The 21181-nt window shown below is 41.0% G+C and overlaps 2 protein-coding genes across 2 annotated transcripts in view; one reads left to right on the top strand and one right to left on the bottom strand.

Annotated features, from left to right (window-relative positions):
• Nucleotides 1–1237: 1237 nt before the first annotated feature.
• adprs (ADP-ribosylserine hydrolase) lies at nucleotides 1238–6521 on the bottom strand. The gene is made up of 6 exons (XM_014009632.1): nucleotides 6124–6521; nucleotides 2607–2703; nucleotides 2298–2505; nucleotides 2016–2203; nucleotides 1814–1914; nucleotides 1238–1719 (listed from the first exon to the last, which is right to left on the bottom strand). Exons 1-6 carry the CDS (start codon nucleotides 6317–6319, stop codon nucleotides 1355–1357), a joined length of 1155 nt encoding a protein of 384 aa, XP_013865086.1. The 5' UTR covers nucleotides 6320–6521; the 3' UTR covers nucleotides 1238–1354.
• Nucleotides 6522–8051: 1530 nt separating this feature from the next.
• LOC106518358 (zinc finger MYM-type protein 4) overlaps nucleotides 8052–21181 on the top strand; it is a gene marked incomplete at its 3' end in the record, with an annotated part of 20409 nt that continues 7279 nt past the window's right edge. Inside the window, 18 exon segments of the mRNA XM_014009622.1 lie at nucleotides 8052–8255; nucleotides 10741–11320; nucleotides 11438–11490; nucleotides 12720–12863; nucleotides 13149–13212; nucleotides 13296–13498; nucleotides 16716–16840; nucleotides 16937–17162; nucleotides 17284–17499; nucleotides 17598–17748; nucleotides 17822–17937; nucleotides 18028–18390; nucleotides 18469–18619; nucleotides 19769–19923; nucleotides 20009–20183; nucleotides 20252–20365; nucleotides 20452–20495; nucleotides 20670–20808. Coding sequence (XP_013865076.1) covers nucleotides 8217–8255; nucleotides 10741–11320; nucleotides 11438–11490; nucleotides 12720–12863; nucleotides 13149–13212; nucleotides 13296–13498; nucleotides 16716–16840; nucleotides 16937–17162; nucleotides 17284–17499; nucleotides 17598–17748; nucleotides 17822–17937; nucleotides 18028–18390; nucleotides 18469–18619; nucleotides 19769–19923; nucleotides 20009–20183; nucleotides 20252–20365; nucleotides 20452–20495; nucleotides 20670–20808 — 3058 coding nt within the window.

Here is a 21181-nt window from a genome sequence, read left to right as displayed (position 1 = left end):
GCCCTCGAGTGACCAAAGTTCAGCCCACTGATTAGTTCATTCATCTCTTAAGCCCARAACCCCGGTTTTCTACTTTAGTTACCATTAGTTATTTTAGTTAAACATAGACATGTTTGGTATCTACAGAAACCTCAGAATCTTGACTACAAGCTGGTAAAAACATTTCTATGCACACTCAAAACAGTAAAAACTACAAGCAGTTGAAGATAAAACCATGAAAGTGAAAATAAAAAATTGGTTTAAAAATTTGGCAAATCAGAGATGTCAAAATATTGTCAAATAGGAAGCAGAATGTGTTATTATTGTGTTTGATATTGTTTTATTATCACAACTTCATAGGGTTCTGTTTGATTACCGGTAATTCATGACTAAATACAGCAAAATAAATTATTTCAAAGACAACAGATCTTTGTAACACTTAGTTTATTGACATAATAACTTTAATTGCTGGATGTTCGGCCCTTCAGCTGTATTAACTATGGCCTCCGGAGCAATTTAGTTGAATAGCCCTGGTCTAGGTTTTCAAAAATAATAGTAAAAAATATCTCCACAACTGAGACAGACAAAAGCAATTTGATTAAAGTTCTAAATTCAAACAATCATGTGAATATAAATAATTTTAATAACCACCATAAAGACAAAATATATGCCCAATTTAATAGAGAAAGATTTTTTAAGACAAAACATTTTTTTAAATCACAAAACAGATRAGAGCAAAGAAAATACTTGGGACTTTTTAGGGTTTTATTATGTTTGAGTTCATAGATGTGTCAGATTTTCTAATCTAAACTTTAAAAATTTGATAGTTTTCGTTCGTTTGGACTAGGGTTGGGCAATATTGGCAAAAAAAAAGTAATCACGATTAATTGTGGTATTTAGCCGATTACGATTAATTTGACGATTAATCCCCTGGACACCCTTATATCCTCGTCACATGACCAATTTATAGGGAGAAAATTGGCTCTTTGTAAAAATCTGTTCCAAATTGTGTCAAAATTACAGACTATAAGGCTATACATCAAACTTTAAATTGTGTTGATAGATAATTAAATTACACAACTTTTTTTAATGTTGGTCATATTCGAACCAGAGAGGAGCACCAAGTGGTTAGTCAGCCTGGTGGCATTAATCGTATTAAAGTGCCAAAAATTAATCGATTAATGTTTTTCTGACAATTAACCGCACTTGATACGATTATGCTCAACCCTAGTTTGGACACAATGAGAACGATAAATGATAAATTTACAGAAATGACTCTTTGAACAAACAAAAACAAAAATCTAAGTCTGAAAATGTCCACGTGACTCTGAACGTTTCCTGATGTTCCAAGGGTTTTTCTTTCGTTTAGATCCAATCAGGTTTTCTTCTCTGTACTGTTCTCAGATTTGTCCTCGCGGCTCCGTCGCTCCGTCTCGCTCCTGTCTTCTCGCGGCGTTCGGTGGTAGAGCGCATGAAGCAGCCCGCCGCTCACGTCAGCATCCTCCGCCCCCTCACAGCACCTGATCCACGACTGAGGGAYGGCCTCGACGCCGTAGTGGGCCCCCGCGATGGCCCCGGCCATGCAGGCTATGGTGTCCGTGTCGCCGCCCAGGGCCAGGCTGTACGCGATTGTCCTCTCCAGGCCGCCGTAGCTCTCCGGAAGGCCTTCTCGAGGCTGCAGACAGTGGAGGACGCAGAAGATGGCGGTGGGAACCGAGTGGAGCGCCGCAATGCCGTTCCCTGCAGGAAAAACAGGGATTTTGGAGTGGTGAGAGGAAATCAAAATCAGAGAGACACGAAGAAGAAAATGTGAAGAAAAGTMAAAGATACTGACCAAGTTCAGCGATGACCTCTTCTATGCTGACCTTGCTTCGATCCATCAGATCTCGAATTCTGTGAAGACGCTCGCAGTACGGCTTCTCTGCTTCCTTTAGGCTGGAGAGAAACACAAATCTTTATTTTCTGACAGTAAGCCTCAAACTCCGGGTGTTCCAGGTTTGTTCAAACGGAGCTGTGAAGAATCACAGAGAGCTCACATCCTGGCATCGCGGAGCGCCGCTTCGTCGCCCTCCACCTCCTCCATTTCTGCCATGAGCCTGCTTATGAACTGCTGGGGCAGCTCCAGCGCCCCCTGCAGGGACAGATGGACAGCGAGGGCCTGCAGCACCGCGCCGTTATAACCCAGAGAGCAGGAGTGCGTCAGCATGGCACCGAGCTGCGTGAACTGCAGGAGAGGAAGTAAGTCTTAGCTGCATGAAGCAGGATCAACGTGTCCAAACGTGCACCTGTGTTGGTGATGCGTTTTTGTCTCCTCTTACCTTCTTAACATCAGCCGAGTCAGGAAAAGCCAAAGCAAAGGGTGCGGCTCTCATGGCGCCTCCGTTCCCAAAAGAGCCCCGGCCGTTAAACTGGTCCCTCGCTGGCTGATAAACGTCTTTTATCTGCGGGGAGGAGAGCTTCTTCAACACCTGGACGACTCCAGAACCATAACCGCGGCTCGGGGAGACGCTGTACTCCTTCGCAAACCTGCAAAAGTTGAGAAAAACACGGGAGCGACGTTTCTGACGTTAGAGTCCAAATCTGCAGAGAAACTGAAACGAAGAGGACAGAGGTGACCACCTGCCCACCTGACGGCCATGTCCCGCTCATCAAATCCAGCCCGGCTGAGAAGAGACTGGACCACGCAGCGAGTCATCGCGGTGTCGTCGCTGTATTCCAGGATTCCTGACGAGCAGAAAATATTTCAGCTCAAACGTTGCATCTCATCACAGTGAACTAACCTTAAAGGGACAATATCATGTAAAATCAACTTTTTGGGGTTTTATATGTTTTGATACAACGGCCAAGAAGGGGTTCTCTGCAGACTCAAAGTAGGCGTTTCTCAAGCATCAACACTGATTGGCTAGTTGTATTTGCTCTGTTTTTCAAAAAGATTTGCTCTTTTCTTTTTTTTTCTTTCACTTTTGACTTTAACTACTTTCACAAATGAAACTGCAATGTATCGTTAAAGACAAACATTCAGTTCTCCCTATTTCCAAATGTCTCAAAAAACAAAACAAAACMWAAACAAACAAAAATAAACTACCGACTGATGTTGCTCTTATTTTGAAATGTAACCTGGGGCTCTTTGTTAAGAGAAGTGGAAACAATGAATCGACGTCGGGTTGGTATCTTTAATAAACATGCAGAAATAAATGAATGAAAGCGTCGGGTCAGACACATAAAGGCTTTTATTATTTGTGACCCAACATATCAAAATGAGGATTAAGTCAAATTTGGTCAAAATGACCCAATCATATTTTCAGATTCCTGCTTTAAAAGCTACATTTTGATACTTAGATCATCCTGATATAATTAGTAGATCCAGAGATGTTATTTAATTTGTCTTGTTGGTTACAATAATACATAAATATTTGGTGTAAATCCTAATTTTATGTACGGTAATTTTAATGAGGTTTTTTAATGTCATTTTTAAAAAGAAACCTCAAATAGTATTTGAATATTGAGATTTTCCAGTTGGAAAGAAACAAAAACATTGCTAGCGCACAGGGAGAATCTCAAAATTTTAAAGTGTTTTTCCTCAAAATCGTTTTTTTTTTTTGTTGTTGTTGTTGTTGATAATGCTCAAAAAAGGGCTCCAAAAATTTTTTTTAGGATAATATTTCAGACAGTTCATTGATAACTTTTTTATATTTTGACAAACTGTAATTTTTGCAAGTGTTTTAATCAAAACACTATATCTGCCTATTTCTCCACATACAACTTAATCCTTGTTTCGATGTGACGGGTCACATATATGGAAATGATGAACGAAGAGGGTCCGACACTGTCGATGTATTCATTTAAACATGCTGAAATGATGAATGGAGAAGTTGAGTCGGCGTCTTTTATATCATCATCCTTATCATCAAACTTTATTTATAAAGCTCTGTAACATCAGCCACACCTGAAACAAAGTGCTGAACACATGAAATAAAAACTCAATACAAAAACACAATAAAACCACAGTTAAATAAGTAAAATCAGCACCAATACAGTAAAAGTTGAGTAAAATCAAATCGCAGTTGGGTTGAAGGCCAGTGAGGAAAAAAATATGTTTTTAGGCGAGTTTTAAAAATGGACAGTGAAGGGGCCTGTCGAACATGCAAGGGCAAGGCGTTCCACAGTTTAGGGGCACTGGTGAAGAAGTGCCCCTAAGTGCACTGGTGCAGGCTGTTTAAAGCCTTAAAAACAAACAGATTTTAAAATGAACTCTAAAACACACAGGCAACCAGTGGAGGGAAGCCAGGACCGGGGTGATGTGCTCTCTTCTACATGTTCCTGTTAACAGAGGGGCAGTAGCGTTTTGCACCAGCTGCAGACGTGTGAGGGATGACTGGTTTAATCCAAAATAAAGTGAGTTACAGTAATCCAGTCGAGAAGAAATAAAAGCGCGGACCACTGCTTCAAACTGTTGCCTTGAAAGAACAGATTTTATCTATGCTATTTTTCTCAAGTGATAAAAGCTAGACTTGACTGTAGCCCTTATTTGACTATCAAGTTTAAAATCACTGTCCATCCTAAAATCAAATATGAAATATGACCAAACCAAATATAATTATATAAATATATAACATCAGCAGATAACATAATCTGCCAGCTGTTATTATTCTCAAGTCTTCTGACTAACTCGGTAACAACAGCAAGTTTGTGAAACTAAATATAATGAAAATAAATATGAAAATCCAATGCTAGGGTGGAAAAGTAAGCTAAAACGCCTAAGCAACGATCATCCAATCAGGTAGTGTGTGCTTGAGTCACACCCCTTTTTTGCTCGTCCAATCAGGTGTGTCTCTTGAGAACCGCCTTGGAAACGCCTACTCGTATGCAGAGACCCCTACTTGACYCAGCCGAAATGGGCGGGACAGAAGCGTAAGGAGGTTCTTAAAGAGACAGAGGCCAATTTCAAGACGTTTCGAAACAGATACGATGAGAAGTCAAGTTTATTTCCTATTTAAACATATAAACAACATTTAATAACAACTGAAGGTGACATAGTTGCTTTTATTATGGTATATAATTTAAATACATGCCTGAGAAACACTTAATATTGCCCCTTTAAACTGGAGAAATTTGTCAAATAGCAACAGTTACTGTTTTAATCTTGAATAATAATTAAACTAGAGTTTTGCTGCACCTGACTCTGAAGTTATTTAGTTAAAAGTTGCTTTTATAAATGTACAATGAATGAATTATAGACATCTTCAACTTAATTTCTCTTAATTTTTTAAAAAGGGTTTTAATGTGGTCGAAAATAAATTCAGCGTAGTATATTTCTATTTTCATAATATTCTGATTTGTTCCAGATTCAGTGAGTGCCTTCAACACTATTATCCTAAATTTTAAATAAATCAATTATTTTATCAATATTATATGCGTAAGTTATAGAAAACTGAACTAGCATGAATTGTAGTATTTTTAAGGGTGCTGCTGACAGAGATTAAAYMAGGGGTCTGCAACCTACGGCTCTGGGGCCACATGTGGCTCTTTGGTCCCTCTGCAGTGGCTCTTTGAAAATGTGACCAAACATAATGGAATCAATTTTTTTATACCCATAACAGAAATCTTATTTGTGTACAATTATGTGATCAATACTACTAATATAAAAAGTAAAACATGTTAGCTCATGCTAGCCTGTTGTTTACTTAATATTCCAATTTCTTTTACTCAAATCCATCAGAATTACCTTTAAATAATTTGAGACTACATAATAATTAGAAAAAAATGCCTGAATAATTCAGCTGTACTAGTGTTTATGAAACTTGGTATAAACTATATAAAGTATTTTCTTGTTTACATGAATATGGTATTTTTATTTGTGCTGATGTGCATAATAATAAATAATAAAACAATAACAACAATATATTTTTAGTTAACGTCACCTCCACTGACCGTAAAGGTTTCTGAAAAGGCCTTGAAAAGGCCCACGGACCACCAGTTGATAATCCCAGTTGTAGCTTGTTTTGTGGCTCCGGACACATTTTATTAGTGAGACAAGGCGCAGAAACGGCTCTTTTGATCGTAAATGTTGCAGACCCCTGGAACAGTCCCTGCAGCTGTTTTGCTAACAAACACACGAACAACCAGCTTTCATTCTCCACCCACCGTTTCCTTTCGTTTCATCGTCCAGGCTGTTCAGGTGCTGGACCACGCTCTCCATCGGAACCTCCTCCGCTCCTTCGAACTCTCCGCCGACGCAGTCCCCCAGCACAGCCGCGACCAGCGCTCCCCTGAAGCGGGACAAAGACGCCGGGCCCCCCGCTGCCGATGCCACCGTTGCGGCGGCCCTGACCGCCGTCATCGCCGCTGCACCCAGCGGGAAGACAACAAGCTTCGAAMCGTTCCGCAGCTCCGCTGAATCGACGTGAATCAAAATATCAACCAGGAAAAAGAACCAAATTGGATTTAGGGGCTACGTATGAGAAAAAAAAATGTCAACAGAAGTCCTCCTCTGATTCTCTTCCGGTGGACAAAGATCCTTTCAAACCCGGGTGAAAGGTTCCGCCGCTGTCGAACAAAAAGACGTAAAGCTAAATTATCATTGACAACGATGCGCATGTTTATTCTGGTTATTTTATATGCTATACCTAAACAACCTCTGTTAATAAGTGTTTAATAAAAAACGTGTGCGCACATTTTCTGACAAAACCGCTATGACATATCAAAACTTAAAACATGCGCCATGACTTTTTTTGTATTTTGTTAAACAAAGTATAGTAATCTAATATTAAAAAATATTGTTTCACTTTACAAGAGTTGTAAAGTAGCCTAATTATGTGCAAATACTTTGTTACTGTACTTAAGTAGATTTTTTGGATAGCTATCTGTACTTTACTTGAGTAATTATTTTTCAGCCTAATTCTTACTTCTTACAGTTACACACAGTTATCTGTACTTTCTACTCCTTACATTTAAAAAAGGCAAGAACGTCGTTACTTTTATTTCATTTTTTCTTGTTTTCATTCCAGCTTGTTATTGTAAAAAATAAATACTATCCGTATAAATTGTATCTCCTAGATAGAGTGAATTTAATTGTAGTTGAATGAGAAGTATAAATATATAAAATTCTGATACTGTATTAGTTTGTACACAAACAAATCATGTCACACTGCAGCAGGACATAATCATTGAAATAAAAGAAGTATTTGTAAATAAGAAATTATTATTATTAATTTGTAAATAAGAAATTATATTTTTGTGTCAAAACGTCCTGTACTTAAAAATTTTAATTATTAGTGACATTTGTGTGCACCTGTGGTGAGCGCATGTATCCTTAACTAAAATTTAACTGATTTACTTTTGTCTTTTTTGGTGGCTGGCCTGGCTTAATTAATGTAAACTGTAATGTATTCTGTAGTGTAAAAATGTTAAAGTTAAACTTTTTTATATTTTAATTAATTAGATTCTACCAGAAGAAACTCTATGCTTTTAAACAGGAAACAAAAAAGAAAAGCTACATTTAATGGGGTGGTAAAACTTCGATAACAAAGAATCAGGATGGAGTGGGTGCGGTCCTTTTCAATCAGCCGGGCGATGAACCGGTTAGAAGTGAGGAGGGGAAATCACACAGTTTGTTTGACGAAAAGGTGCCTAATCCCATTCAGAACATGATTTTTTTTTTTTGCACCAATCACGTCAAGTTAAAACTCAAGGTTTAGCAGCTGATTCTGGTGCCTCTGTCATACATCCCTTCCAGCGTTTACCTGTATCATGCAAATGGTGTGTAGCCAGTACTGATAATGATACCGTAATAACAGAAATGTTTTTTTTTAATGGTTAAGGTTTTAATCAGAAATTAACTTCATAAATTTACGTGGTAGTCATAACAAAATATTGCAAGACTGCATAAGAAATGTTACTGATTTTATCAGAGCAGATGACAACCTCATTAAAGATAAAGTATACAAAAAAAAAAGAAAAAAGTGAGAACTTAATCTAAAGTTACGGTAATGCTAACTATCCTGCTCCTGATAGCTGTTTCTCTACTAATTTGGGGATAAAAATAATAACAAAGTGAAACATTTCGGGTCGTTTTGTATTTATAGTGTTTATAAAACAAACCCAGGGTGAGTCGCAGGGCTCTTCTGGATGAAGAACAGCGTCATTGCCGCTGCTTGACCCGGTGTTCTACCGAATCGTGTGCACCCCTCACCGGAGGTGGGCGTCTGGAAGCGCGGCGACTGCAGCATAATTAAAACATGGCCGACACGGAGGAATGTAGACTTAAACGTTTAAAGGTAAGATATTTGCAACAATATATATATGTATATATCATCTTAGCTGCAGTCAGATAAAACCCAAACTGACTCAGTTGCATATTTTGGTTAGCAGAGTTTGTCGTCAGCTTCCGGTCGACAGCTGCTCACATAAGCTAGCATAGTTAGCAGCTGTAGCTTGCTGCATGCCGCTACGATTGGCTCATTTAACATCTTAACATGTCGTATAAAAGAGTGAAAACACACCTTAATCGTAACATGGCGCTTGCGTTTACGTTTACACCTTGAACTATTTTATAAACTCAATAATCCAACTTTACTTTGCAGTTAGCTGCCGCTTTCACGAGCATCGCTAACTACTGTGTGAACAATAAAATAGCTGATTTATTTGCGCTTTCGTCGCCTCTATTTGCGTAAAACGTACAGCAGATGCGTTGTTTTAATCAAAATTATCTATGTTTGCTTGGTACTATTCAGGAGTTTGAAAGTAGTTCAACGTAGAGCGAGAAATTAATGAATTTTGCATGGAGTTTGGTGGGACGCATCTTCAAACAATCAGTGGAACCAGAAGAGGCCCGTATTTGTTTAAAGAACACACACACACACACACACACACACACACACACACACACACACAAATAAATCAGGATTCACAAAGCCTTAGCTTTATGAATCAATCAGCAAATTTTCATACACAAGGTTTTTGATCTTATATTTATTTTGTCATAATTAAGAAATTATCCCCTAAATTAAAATCTGAGCAGGTTCTGTCTGGCAGCTTAATGGTACTTATCAAATCACAACATACAGTTTGGTTCATATCTATTTGGACACTGACACAAAGCTTTTATGGTTTTGTTTAACGGTTTACTAAAATATATTAAAGTTATCGTTATATAATGGACATAAAGTCCAGACTTTCAGCTTTCATTTGAGGGTTTCCACATTGAAACTGAATGAAGGGTTTATGATTTCAGCTCATTAACATGTGCCTCTCTGCTTTTAAAGAGACCGAAAGTATTTGGACAATTGACTCAAAGGCTATTTCATGGGCAGGTGTGGGCAATTCCTTATCATTCTCAATTAAGCAGATAAAAGACCTGAAGGTGATTTGAGATGTGGTGCTTGCATTTGGAAAGTTTTACCATGGAGAAAATGTGCGGTCAAAGGAGCTCTCCATGCAGGTGAAACAAGCCATCCTTAAGCTGCAAAAATAGAGAGAAAAAAATCATCTGAGAAATTGCTACAGTCTCAGGAGTGGCCAAATCTACAGTTTGATACATCCTGTGAAAGAATGTACTGGTGAACTCATGAATGCAAAAAGACCTGGATGCCCACAGAAGACAACAATGGTAGACAATGGCAGAACAACATCAGCCATGAATAACACTCCAGGAGGTAGTATCAATATTCAAATCTACCATAAAGAGAAGACTTTATAAAAGTAAATAGAGAGGGTTCACTGTATGCTGCAAGGCACCCATAAGCCTCAAGAATAAAAAGGGTGGATAATGACTATGCTGAAAAACATCTAAAAAAAAGCCAGCACAGTTCTGGAAGAACATTCTTTGGACAGATGAAACCAAGATCAACCTCTACCAGAATGATGGAAAGAGAAAAGTCTGGTGAAGGCGTGGTACAGCTCATGATCCAAAGCACCACATCGTCTGTAAAACACAGCAGAGCAGTGTGATGACTTGGGCATGCATGGCTGCCAGTGGCACTGGATCACTAGTGTTTATGGATGGTGTGACACAGGACAGAAACAGCCGAATGAATTCTGAGGTATTAAGAGCCAGACTGTGTGCTCAGATCCAGCGAAACTGATTGGTGGGCGTCTCGATACAGACGGACAATGACCCAAAACAAGGAGTTTATTAACGCAAAGAAGTTGAATAACTAGTCATTCACCTGATCTCAACCAAAATGAGCATTTCACTTGTTAAAGACTAAACTTCAGACAGAAAGGCCCACAAACAAACAGTAACTGAAAACCAGCAGTGAAGGCCTGGCAGAGCATTAAAAAGGAGGCAACAGCATCTGGTGATGTCCATGAGTTCAAGACTTCAGGCAGTCATTGCCGACAAAGGGTTTTCAACCAAGTACTAGAAATGAACATTTTATTTACAATTATTTAATCTGTCCAATTACTTTTGAGCCCCTTTGATTGTGTTTAAAATAATGTAGTTATTCACATTTCTATGCAATCGTTTGGTTCAATACACTGAATTAAAGCTGAAAGTCTGAACTTCTACTRCATCTGAATTATTTTGTTCAGAATTCATTGTGGTAATGCACAGAACCAAAATTAAGAAAATCTTGTTTCTGTCTAAATAGATATTGACCTAGCTGTAAAAAAACGTTTAACCTGAACTATTAGAGTTTACCCCGGTAGATTTTCAGAGTATGCACTCGAGGTGAAGCCTCCAATTTTGCTTACAATTTCCAAAATTTAATGCATTAACTGCTTATAAACACTCCCAACTAATGGTTTTCTTCTGTCCAGCACGAGGAGCAGATGTCCCGGATGTTCGATGAAGTGATGGGGCTCGGGGACTTTGCAGACTCCTCCAGGGGCTCAGCCGCCTCCTCCAAGAGCGGGGGTCAGGCCGAGCTGAAGGGACTAGACGAGTCGTCGGGGCAAAAACTGATCGAGGAAGACAGCAACGGCAGCCGACGAGAAGAGAAGACGGACGAGACAACGGGAGAGGCGACGGGAGAGACGACCTTTCCTCAGCTCCCATCCTCCTCTTCAGACCAGCTCTCCCCGTTTAACATGAAACGGGGAGGAGGCGAAGCGGCGTTTGACGACGCCCTGGACGGTCTTCCTCCGTACGGCCCGGAGGAAGAGGATGAAGACTGGCACTTCGCTCTGCCGATGGGCTCCCTGGAGGATGTGGATTTGGGGAAGACAAACACGAAAACGACGCAGTTCGGACCTGGGAACAGCGCGTCCCGGGCCGTTCCCTTGGCTTCGAAAGCCGGAGACGACGGCGAAGAAGAGGAGCGGCAGGAGAGGGAAGGGAGCGGGGAGTCTGCCAACACCTCCCACTCATCGCAGGACAACACACCAGACGACAGCAGAGGTATTGATTTGTACAGATTATTTAAAAATGATGCAGATTTTTTTTCATCGAGACATTTTAGCTCAATATCTGTAAACTTAACAAGTCACTGAAATGAAAACWTCTCCACCATCCAAGGAACAGACGTCCCAAACCAGACGGAGGAGACCGAGGACAGCCAGCTGGACAAGGTGAGTCGGTAAACACACTGAAAGTTAGCCTCATCAAGCCTTCGCCAGTTGTTCACGAAGTCAAAAGGAAAAAATTGTATAGGTCTTCTGGACGGGTTCTTCTTTAATGAAACGTTTCGTCTCTCTTCCAAGAGACTTCTTCAGTCTGAGAGTTTCAGGCAAAATTCAGGCTTTTTAAGCCCTGCCTCCCGGTGACTGATACTCACATCACATGGCTATCGTTCACACCTAATTAATACCTATTGTTAACGGGGTGGAGTGATACTGCCAATGGCAGCGCTGTAGGAGGGGGACAACTGAAAATGGAGGCCTCCACCTCTGTTTAATGATGGACGGTCTTTCTTYACAAAAATGGCTTCTTTTACTCCTCTCTCAAACCAACGTTCCTCTCTATCAAGAATGAGAACATCCTCATCTCTGAAAGAGTGACCGCTGGCCTGTAAATGAGTGAAAACTGCAGAGTTCTGGCCATTAGAATTAGCTCGTCTGTGTTGGGACATTCTTTTGAAGAGTGGCTGCTTTGTTTCCCCGATGTATAACTGGTCGCAGTCCTCCTGGCACTTAACAGCATATACAAYATTGCTCTGTTTGTGCCGGGGCACCGGATCTTTGGGGTGAACCAGCCTTTGCCCTAATGTGTGAACATGTGACTGATACTCACATCACATGGCTATCCTTGACACTTAATTAGCACTTATTGTTAACAAAGGGTCGAGTGATAAAAGAAAAGAATGTCCCAACACAGACGAGCTACATCTAATGGCCAGAACTCTGCAGTTTTCACTCATTTACAGGCCAGCGGTCACTCTTTCAGAGATGAGGATGTTCTCATTCTTGATAGAGAGGAACGTTTGTTTGAGAGAGGAGTAAAAGAAGCCATTTTTGTGAAGAAAGACCGTCCATCATTAAACAGAGGTGGAGGCCTCCGTTTTCAGTTGTCCCCCTCCTACAGCGCTGCCATTGGCAGTATCACTCCACCCCCTGTTAACAATAGGTATTAATTAGGTGTGAACGATAGCCATGTGATGTGAGTATCAGTCACCTGGAAGCAGTGCTTAAAAGCCTGAATTTTGCCTGAAACTCTCAGACTGAAGAAGTCTCTTGGAGGAGAGACGAAACGTTTCATTAGAGAAGAACCCGTCCAGAAGACCTACACAATTTTTTCCTTTTGATTTTTTACCTGGATTACTGAGATGCATCAGGACGTTCACGAAGTCGCTTTGTTTCAGACGTCTGAAGCCGCTCCCGTTCCAGAAAGCAATCCCCCGACGTGCCCCCCCGTAAATATTAAAGACGAGCCGATTGACGAGGGCTACGACGCCGCGCTGCTTCCTCAGAACGCCGCCAAGCAGATTAAAGAAGAGATGGAGCAGGTTGGTGTGAAGAGGGCGAGATTTCATTTTGATTCTGTGACATAATGTTAAATAATCCCTCCCAAATGAACAGTGATTTATTCCAGCTGAGGCGGCTAACGTTATGTAGTTTTCTGATCGTTACTCTGATACTAGAACTTTCATTTTGGTCCTGACTTTTGGGGAAATTAGTGCTTCAGCTGTTGTGTATTAATATGTACTAGTGTCAGATTAAAACAACATTATTTTTCATATGTAAAAAATGTATTTGTCTTTTTGAACATTTGATTCAATGTCTTCTTCCAGGAGGAGCTGAGAATCAGCTCTGTTTTCTCTGTAGGAGGAGCGAACACCTTCACATCTCCAACCAGTGAGTTGATTTATTGTCACTGACGCTGCAGGTGTAAAAAAAAAACGACTAATTTCTAACTTTTTCTTTCTTATTTACTCAAGTCGCGACTGCTATCCCAGGATCAACTCAGACGGCCTTTTTTATCCCGGGCAGAGGAGCGATCCTGCAGGCCATGACCCCCCTCTCTGTCAGACCACCACTTCCTGTCGCACCTTCGATACCCACCCTGACAGCGATACCACAAATACGACCTCCACCCCCACCCCCCGTCCCTGGCAGCGTTCGYTGCAGTGGCTGCCTCAAAGTAAAACAAATCATTTCATGTTTGACGTTAGAAGTTTAGAAATCATGTTGATCTGTTTTAGAAGCTGATGCGTTAACGGAAATATATATTTTTACACAAATATTTACATTTTACAGTGGTTTGCAAAAGTATTCATACCCCTTGAACTTTTCCATATTTTGTCACATTACAACCACAAACATAAATATATTTCACTGGAATTTAATGTGAAAGACCAACACAAAGTGGTATACAATTGTGAAGTGGAAGCAAAATTTTACATGAATCAAAACATTTTTTACAAATAAAAAACTGAAAAGTGCGATGTGCAAAATTATTCAGCCCCCCTGAGTCAATACTTTGTGGAGCCACCTTTTGCTGCAATTACAGCTGCAAGTCTTTTAGGGTATGTCTCCACCAGCTTTGCACATCTAGTGACTGCAATTCTTGCCCATTCCTCCTTGCAAAACAGCTCAAGCTCAGTCAGATTGGATGGAGAGCGTTTGTGAACAGCAGTTTTGAGATCTTGCCACAAATTCTCAATTGGGTTTAGGTCTGGACTTTGACTGGGCCATTCTAACACATGAATATTCTTTTTTTTAAACCACTCCATTGTAGCTTTGGCTTTATGTTTAGGGTCGTTGTCCTGCTGGAAGGTGAACCTCCGCCCCAGTCTCAAATCTTTTGCTGACTCCAACAGGTTTTCTTCCAAGATTGCCCTGTATTTGGCTCCATCCATCTTCCCATCAACTTTGACCAACTTCCCGGTCCCTGCTGAAGAGAAGCACCCCCAGAGCATGATGCTGCCACCACCATATTTGACAGTGGGGATGGTGTTTTCAGAGTGATGTGCAGTGTTCTTTCTCCGCCACACATAGCGTTTTGCATTGTGGCCAAAAAGTTCAATTTTGGTCTCGTCTGACCAAAGCACCTTCTTCCACATGTTTGCTGTGTCCTCAACATGGCTTCTGGCAAACTGCAAACGGGACTTCTTATGGTTTTCTTTTAACAATGGCTTTCTCCTTGCCACTCTTCCATAAAGACCACATTTGTGTAGTGCACGACTAATTGTTGTCCTGTGGACAGTTTCCCCCACCTGAGCTGTGGCTCTCTGCATTTCATCCAGAGTCACCATGGGCCTCTTGGCTGCCTCTCTGATCAGTGATCTCCTTGTTCGGCCTGTAAGTTTAGGTGGACGGCCTTGTCTTGGCAGGTTTACTGTGGTGCCATACTCTTTCCATTTCCGGATGATGGATTGAACAGTGCTCCGTGAGATGTTCAAAGCTTGGGAAATCTTTTTATAACCTAAGCCTGCTTTAAACTTCTCCAAAACCATATTCCTAACCTGTCTGGTGTGTTCTTTGGACTTCATGATGCTGTTTGCTCCCCAATATTCTCTTAACCAACATCTGAGGCCGTCACGGAGCAGCTGTATTTGTACTGAGATTAGATTACACACAGGTGGACCCTTTTGAGTCATTAGCAGTCATCAGGCAACTTCTGAATGCAATTGGTTGCACTCAGGGAAAAGRGGGCTGAATACTTTTGCACGTCGCACTTTTCAGTTTTTTATTTGTAAAAAATGTTTTGATTCATGTAAAATTTTGCTTCCACTTCACAATTGTATACCACTTTGTGTTGGTCTTTCACATTAAATTCCAGTGAAWTATATTTATGTTTGTGGTTGTAATGTGACAAAATATGGAAAAGTTCAAGGGGTATGAATACTTTTGCAAACCACTGTAGTTTTCTGCAGTTCAGTCGTAGATTTTAATAGTTTTGATTTTAGGTGTTTAATTAGTCTAAGTTATTAAAACATGAAACCACAAATACTGACAAAAGGTAAATTCACACAGTTCTTTTTAACGTCTCCTTCACCTTTTTAACTTCAAATAAAAAAAAAAACACTTTTTAAAGCAAACTTTTGGAATGGTACTAATTTTGGTTAATAAATAATGTTTTTTGTGTGTTTATATTGGCTTCTAATAAATAATCCATTCATTGATAAACAGAAAAGCAATTTTTCAGCTGGAAACACTGCTTGGCCAAAAAAAAGTCACCACCAAAAAAAAAAAAAAAAAAAAAAAGTCACACATTCTAATCACTGGACGGTCTTTATATCTTGTGACTTTGTTTCAGTAAGCTTCTGCAATGTCACCATATTTATTGGTAGAGTCTGACCTTCTCCAGCACATCCCACAGATTCTCACTGGACTCTGTGGAGCCAATCCATGTGTGAAAATGATGTCTCATGCTCCCTGAACCTCTCTTTCACAATAAGAGCCCAATGAATCCTGGCACTGTCTTTTTGGAATATGGCCGTGCCGTCAGAGAAGAGACAATCCATCGATGGAATAACCTGGTCATTCAGTATATTCAGGTCAGCTGACCTCATTCTTTGAGGTCAAACTGTTGCTGAACCTAGACCTGACCACCTGCAGTAACCCCACATCACAGCACTGCCCCCACAGGCTGGTACAGTAGGTTCTATGATGGGTGCATCACTTCACCTGCCTCTCTTCATGACCTCCTTCCATTGCTCCAGAGTCCAATCTTTAAGCTCACTAAATGAAGCCTTTTTTTCCAGTTAACCAATGATTTGACCCTTCTCAAACAGACTGACATCTTTTCCACGACCACAGGATGTGTCTTTCAAAATGGTCGTTTAAGAAATGTCAGTTGGGGTTAAATAACTTGTTGCCAGCTGAATGATAATTGCCCCTGCAGTAATTATCCAGTAGGAGGCTTGTACCTATTTGCTTGGTTAAATCCAGGTGGTGACTGTTTTTTTGCCAGGCAGTGTACAAAAAAAAAAAGAAAAAAAAAGAAAACACCCAGACTGAGTCACATTGTCTTATTAGAAAATAATAAATGTGTTTAAGTATTGACAGAAAAATCTCATTCAAACATAATTTCTAAAAAGATTTCCTTAGAATGTTAGCGAAGCGTTTGGAATTCCTACTTTTTTAAGGTACAGTGAATGCATCAGAATTAAAGTTGAAGTTAAATATTAATATATAAGAGGAGGCTGAATTATTTATTTTATTTTATTTTGACGTTCAAGAAGTAACATTGCCACTCGTTGACAGATATTTACTAGTCTGAGGCCAAAAAAAGTAACTGGGTTGTATATTTTTCAGTTTTGGACTCAGTTATTTGCTCATAAGCACAACATTTGTTTTCTCTTTGTGGTTTGTGGCATAGATAATTTTTACGACGTCATTTTGACCTTTTCCAGATTCTGCTGAAAGGTCAGACGGCGTTCCAGAGAAAAGGTTCGACGCAGCTCTTCTGCTCCACGGTCTGTCTGACGGGCCACCTTCCTGCAGTCGCCAAGGCCCGAGCCTGCTTCCAGTGCTTCAGGTACGTCTCCTCCGTCGCTGAAAACCCCGCGTTGGTTTTGTTGGCGCACAGAAGCGTGTCACGTTACGTCCTTTTCTTTCTCCTTTTTTTCCCCAGGGAGATCACTCAGCCCAGAGACATGGTCACAATCCCGGCTGAAAACAACTCCTTCATGCATTTTTGCGGCCAATTCTGTTTGTCCGTGTTTCGACACAAGAAGAAACAAGTCGACAACGTTTCCGATAAGCTGGCCGACAAACGTCAGGAAAGGAAACCCGAGAAGCCGCCTGAAAAACCGGCGGAGAATCAGATCCTCTGCAGCGTCTGCAAGGCCACCAATAAGGTTAGGGAACAGCTTTTGGTGCTTTGATACTGTGAGTTCAGATATTTGATGTGGGAAAGGTTACGAACGGTGAATATCTTACCTGCTGGATTGACGAGCCAGCTGTGCTTTGCTTCCACAGCAGATTGAACACGAGGTCACCCATCAGGGAAAACTCTTCAAACTCTGCAGCGACAACTGCTTTTTAAGGTGGCGTAACATGCGCCAGCTGGCCATGAACTGCTGCGAAGGCTGCGGACTCTACTGCAACAGCAACTCCAGCTCCTGCCAGACGCTCACGGTGGAAAAAACTCAGCTCTACTTCTGCAGCCCCACCTGCGTCGGCACTTATAAACAGGTACGGAATAGGATTTACGAAAAAAGGCCGCATTCGTCCTGGTTTTTTTATTTAGTGTTTTCACACGAATGTGCAAAATTCACTTTTTTTTTTTCCAGTCTTGCAAAAAGTCGACGGAGTGTGCAAACTGTCACAAGACYATGATGGTGTCCTCCACCATCATGGAGCGAGACCAGAAGGGCAAAGTTCAGCTGTACTGTTCCTCTGATTGTGTGGAGCAGACCCGGCCGGTCCATCACAGCCTCACCGGTACGACGCCGATGTCAGCCTTTCGCATCCTGAAAGTGGCAGAGTTTGTGTGTTAATGTTTTTGTTTTTGCAGGCACTCCCTTCCCTTGCTCCCTGTGCAAAGTTTCAGCCGTTCCTCAGTATCATCTGGCCATGGTGGACGGCACCATCAGAAACTTCTGCTCCTACGACTGCGTGTCTACATTCAGGGTCGGCCTTGTTTTAAAAATCCAGTTAAATCTGAATCATTTTTATTTTATTCAACTTGAATTCTGATCAGTTTTCATTGTTTTCTTTCAGAAGTCTGATTACACCTCTCAGCTCGAACTGACCAATGGCACGTCCTCTCTCAGGGACCCTTCCACCAAAGACGTTCCAAAGCCTGGACCCTCAGCCGGAACCAGCTCAGTCCCTCCTGTTCCTCAGGATATCCCGTCTTCAGTCCCATACTCGGGTCACCATCCCAGTCATACCTCAGTGCCCCCGTTAGTGCCTCCATCTTCGGCCACGTCCTCCCCCACAGTCCCGGCACAATCCCAGGCCAGATCGCCCCCGGATCAGGCCCAGAAACCATCGGAGGACGGACTCAGCAACACCCCTAAAGTCACCTGCCATCAGTGCAGCAAACGGTTCAACACTAAGCCCCTGCTGTTGAGTCACCAGGTAAAAAAAATAAACAAACATCCAAAGCAGGCGTTGAGCATTGTATCGACTAATCACCCTGATTCTTTGAATCTACAGGGACACTTCTTTATATTCTGCAGTAAACCGTGTTCTGATCATTACAAAGTCCAGAAGAACGTCCTTGCTGTGTGCGAGTCCTGCCAACAGGAGAAGGTGCTTTTTGATACCATCACCTACAACCAACAGGACCTGTTCTTCTGCAGTGAAAGTATGTTCTACCTGGAGAGGATTATTTTTCTGTCAGCATGCACTGTGTAGGCTAGAAGAAAGGAGCTGTAACAGCTTTTAAAGCTAAATATTATGAAAGGCTAGCTAAAAGCTAAATGTAACAAAATTCAAGCTACAGGTTAAATGTAGCGAAACAGTAGCTCGAAGCTAGAAGCTGCACTAAGATACATAAAAGCAGCAAAAAAGCTTTTTAAAATTTGCAAAAGGCTAACGAAAAAGGGTAGCTTTCATTTAAAAGTAACATAAGGAAAGCTTTAGGCTAGAAGTAGCAAAAGACTTGTTTCAAGCTAGAAATAACAAAAGACTAGCATTATGATAACAGTAGCAAAAGGCTAGCTTTAAGTTAGAAGTAACAGAAGGCTAGCTTTAAGCTACAAATAGCAAAAGGCTGGTTTTAAGTTACAAATAGCAAAAGACCAGCTTTATGATAAAAGTAGCAAAAGGCTAGCTTTAAGTTAGAAGTAACAGAAGGCTAGCTTTAAGCGACAAATAGCAAAAGGCTAGTTTTAAGCTGAAAGAAAAGGGGTAGCTTTCATTTAAAAGTAGCATAAGGATAGCTTTAGGCTAGAAGTAACAAAAGGCTAACTTTAAGCTAAAAGTATAGAAAGGTTGGCTTTAGTTTTAAAGTATCATAAAGCTAGTTTTAGGCCAAAGATAGAAATAGGAAAAGCAGAAAAAGAGATAGCTTTTGGTTAAAAGTAGCATAAGGATAGCTTTAGTCTAAGAGTAACAAAAGGCTAGGTATGGCTAGAAGTATCAAAAGCTAGCATTAAGATAAAAGCAGCATAAAAGGACCAACACAGAGCCACTTTGCTGAAGCAAATTTCAAGGAGAACAATGTTAGTAAAATAATTCAAGGTATTTATTGTTTGTTTTTTGTAAATAAAGTAAAACAATTTTGAAAAGGTGTGAAAATTTCAAAAACCCATCTCTCGAATGAGCTGATTTTTGAACGGCTAAAGTAGGTCAAAGTTTGCAGAAGTAGATGAACTCCAAAGAGTAAACAAAAATAAAAATATGAAGCAAAAGTTTAAATGTTGAATCAACTTTTTATAAACGCTCCTGTCTTTGACACAAATTCTGTCTGATATGTTAAGATAAACTAACTCTGAGGTTTAATTTGCTCCAGACTGTAAGCTGCGTTTTCGACAAGAACGGTCCTGTCGCCCGTGCACGTTCTGCGCCAGCTTCGGCCAGAAGATGGTGCTCAGCCACTACGGAGGCAAGACGGAGGAGTTCTGCAAACCCCACTGCATGTCCCAGTTCACTGTGCTCTACTACGGGGTAATCAGGAGGATTTTCTGATGCAGTTGATTTATAAACGACTCCGTTAAATGCTTTGAACCGGTTCTGTTCTTGTCCGGTACAGATGGGTCGGTGCGACAGCTGCAGAAAACAGGGCTACATGGGCGAGAAGCTGCAGTGTTTGGGTTCGGTGCGTAACTTCTGCAACATGGCCTGCCTGCTGCACTACTGCTACCAGAACTTTGAGACCAGCCAGCACATGAGCAGCAACGGCACCGGAACCACGCAGATGCCCTGTGGTAAGTGTTCGTGGTTACGTTCTGCTGTTTTAACGTTACAACGATCACGACGTTCGTTCTCYGTCCAGCTCCAACGCAGCCCCACCACCTGACGAAAATGAATCCCGTCATCGCCGACGTCGTCTCTTTAGCAAACGGTTCTGCCGCTCAGCCCAGTGTCTCGGCAGATACCGCTCTGACTGGTTGGTTCTGTTAAAGTCAATTCAGTCGACTCACTTTTTTCTTTTTTTAATGCATACCTCACAGGTTTTAATCCTCTCATTTTTAGGAGCTCTTCCAACTTCAAACGTAGACGGCAAGAATCTTGACCATGTATGTTTTTGTGTTCTCTTCACATCTTATACAGTTTATAAATCAAAATGTAGTTTTATTTTTTTCTTTCACAGTTAAGGTTAATGCGAAGTTGATGTTAGTTTAATTGACAGTTTAATGATTAATTATGTAAATATCACAGTTTTAAAAATGTTGTTTCTGGTGGGCGTCCAGGCCAGTACTCAGACCGACGCCATGCGTGTTCCGGCGCCTCGCCGCCGACAGATGAAGAACAAGTCCGTTTTGTGCCGACCCTTCACCATGGACCAGGAGAGCATGTGCCAGCTGCCCTCGACGCCCTCTGAATCCGAAGGTAACCACAAGAATCAGTTTGAGGTGTTACTGTCGCAACCTTTAACATTTATCAGCTGATCGGACCAAAACGTTTTTAGCACTTTGAGGTTAAACGAGGTGAGACAATGAAAGCCTTTTTCAGACAAGAACTACTAGTTTTATTAATTTAGTGACTGTACCTTCTTGTTCAGTTGTTTTATTACAGGAAATATTCTAGAGTTGTTTTTTTGTACTTTAAATAAGATTTAGCGATTATTAGTAGTCAGTATATTACCTGCAGCAGACAGTTCTCTGACACACTCTCTCTCTCTCTCTCTCTCTCTCTCTCTCTCTCTCTCTCTCTCTCTCTCTCTCTCTCTCTCTCTTTCTCATATCCCTTTTCGTTCTCTAAT

Source organism: Austrofundulus limnaeus, unplaced genomic scaffold (genome assembly GCF_001266775.1).
Source record: "Austrofundulus limnaeus strain Quisiro unplaced genomic scaffold, Austrofundulus_limnaeus-1.0 Scaffold2, whole genome shotgun sequence".
NCBI lineage: Eukaryota > Metazoa > Chordata > Actinopteri > Cyprinodontiformes > Rivulidae > Austrofundulus > Austrofundulus limnaeus.
The sequence above is the reverse complement of the archived record's forward strand: the minus strand, read 5'-3'. Positions and strand labels throughout refer to the sequence as shown.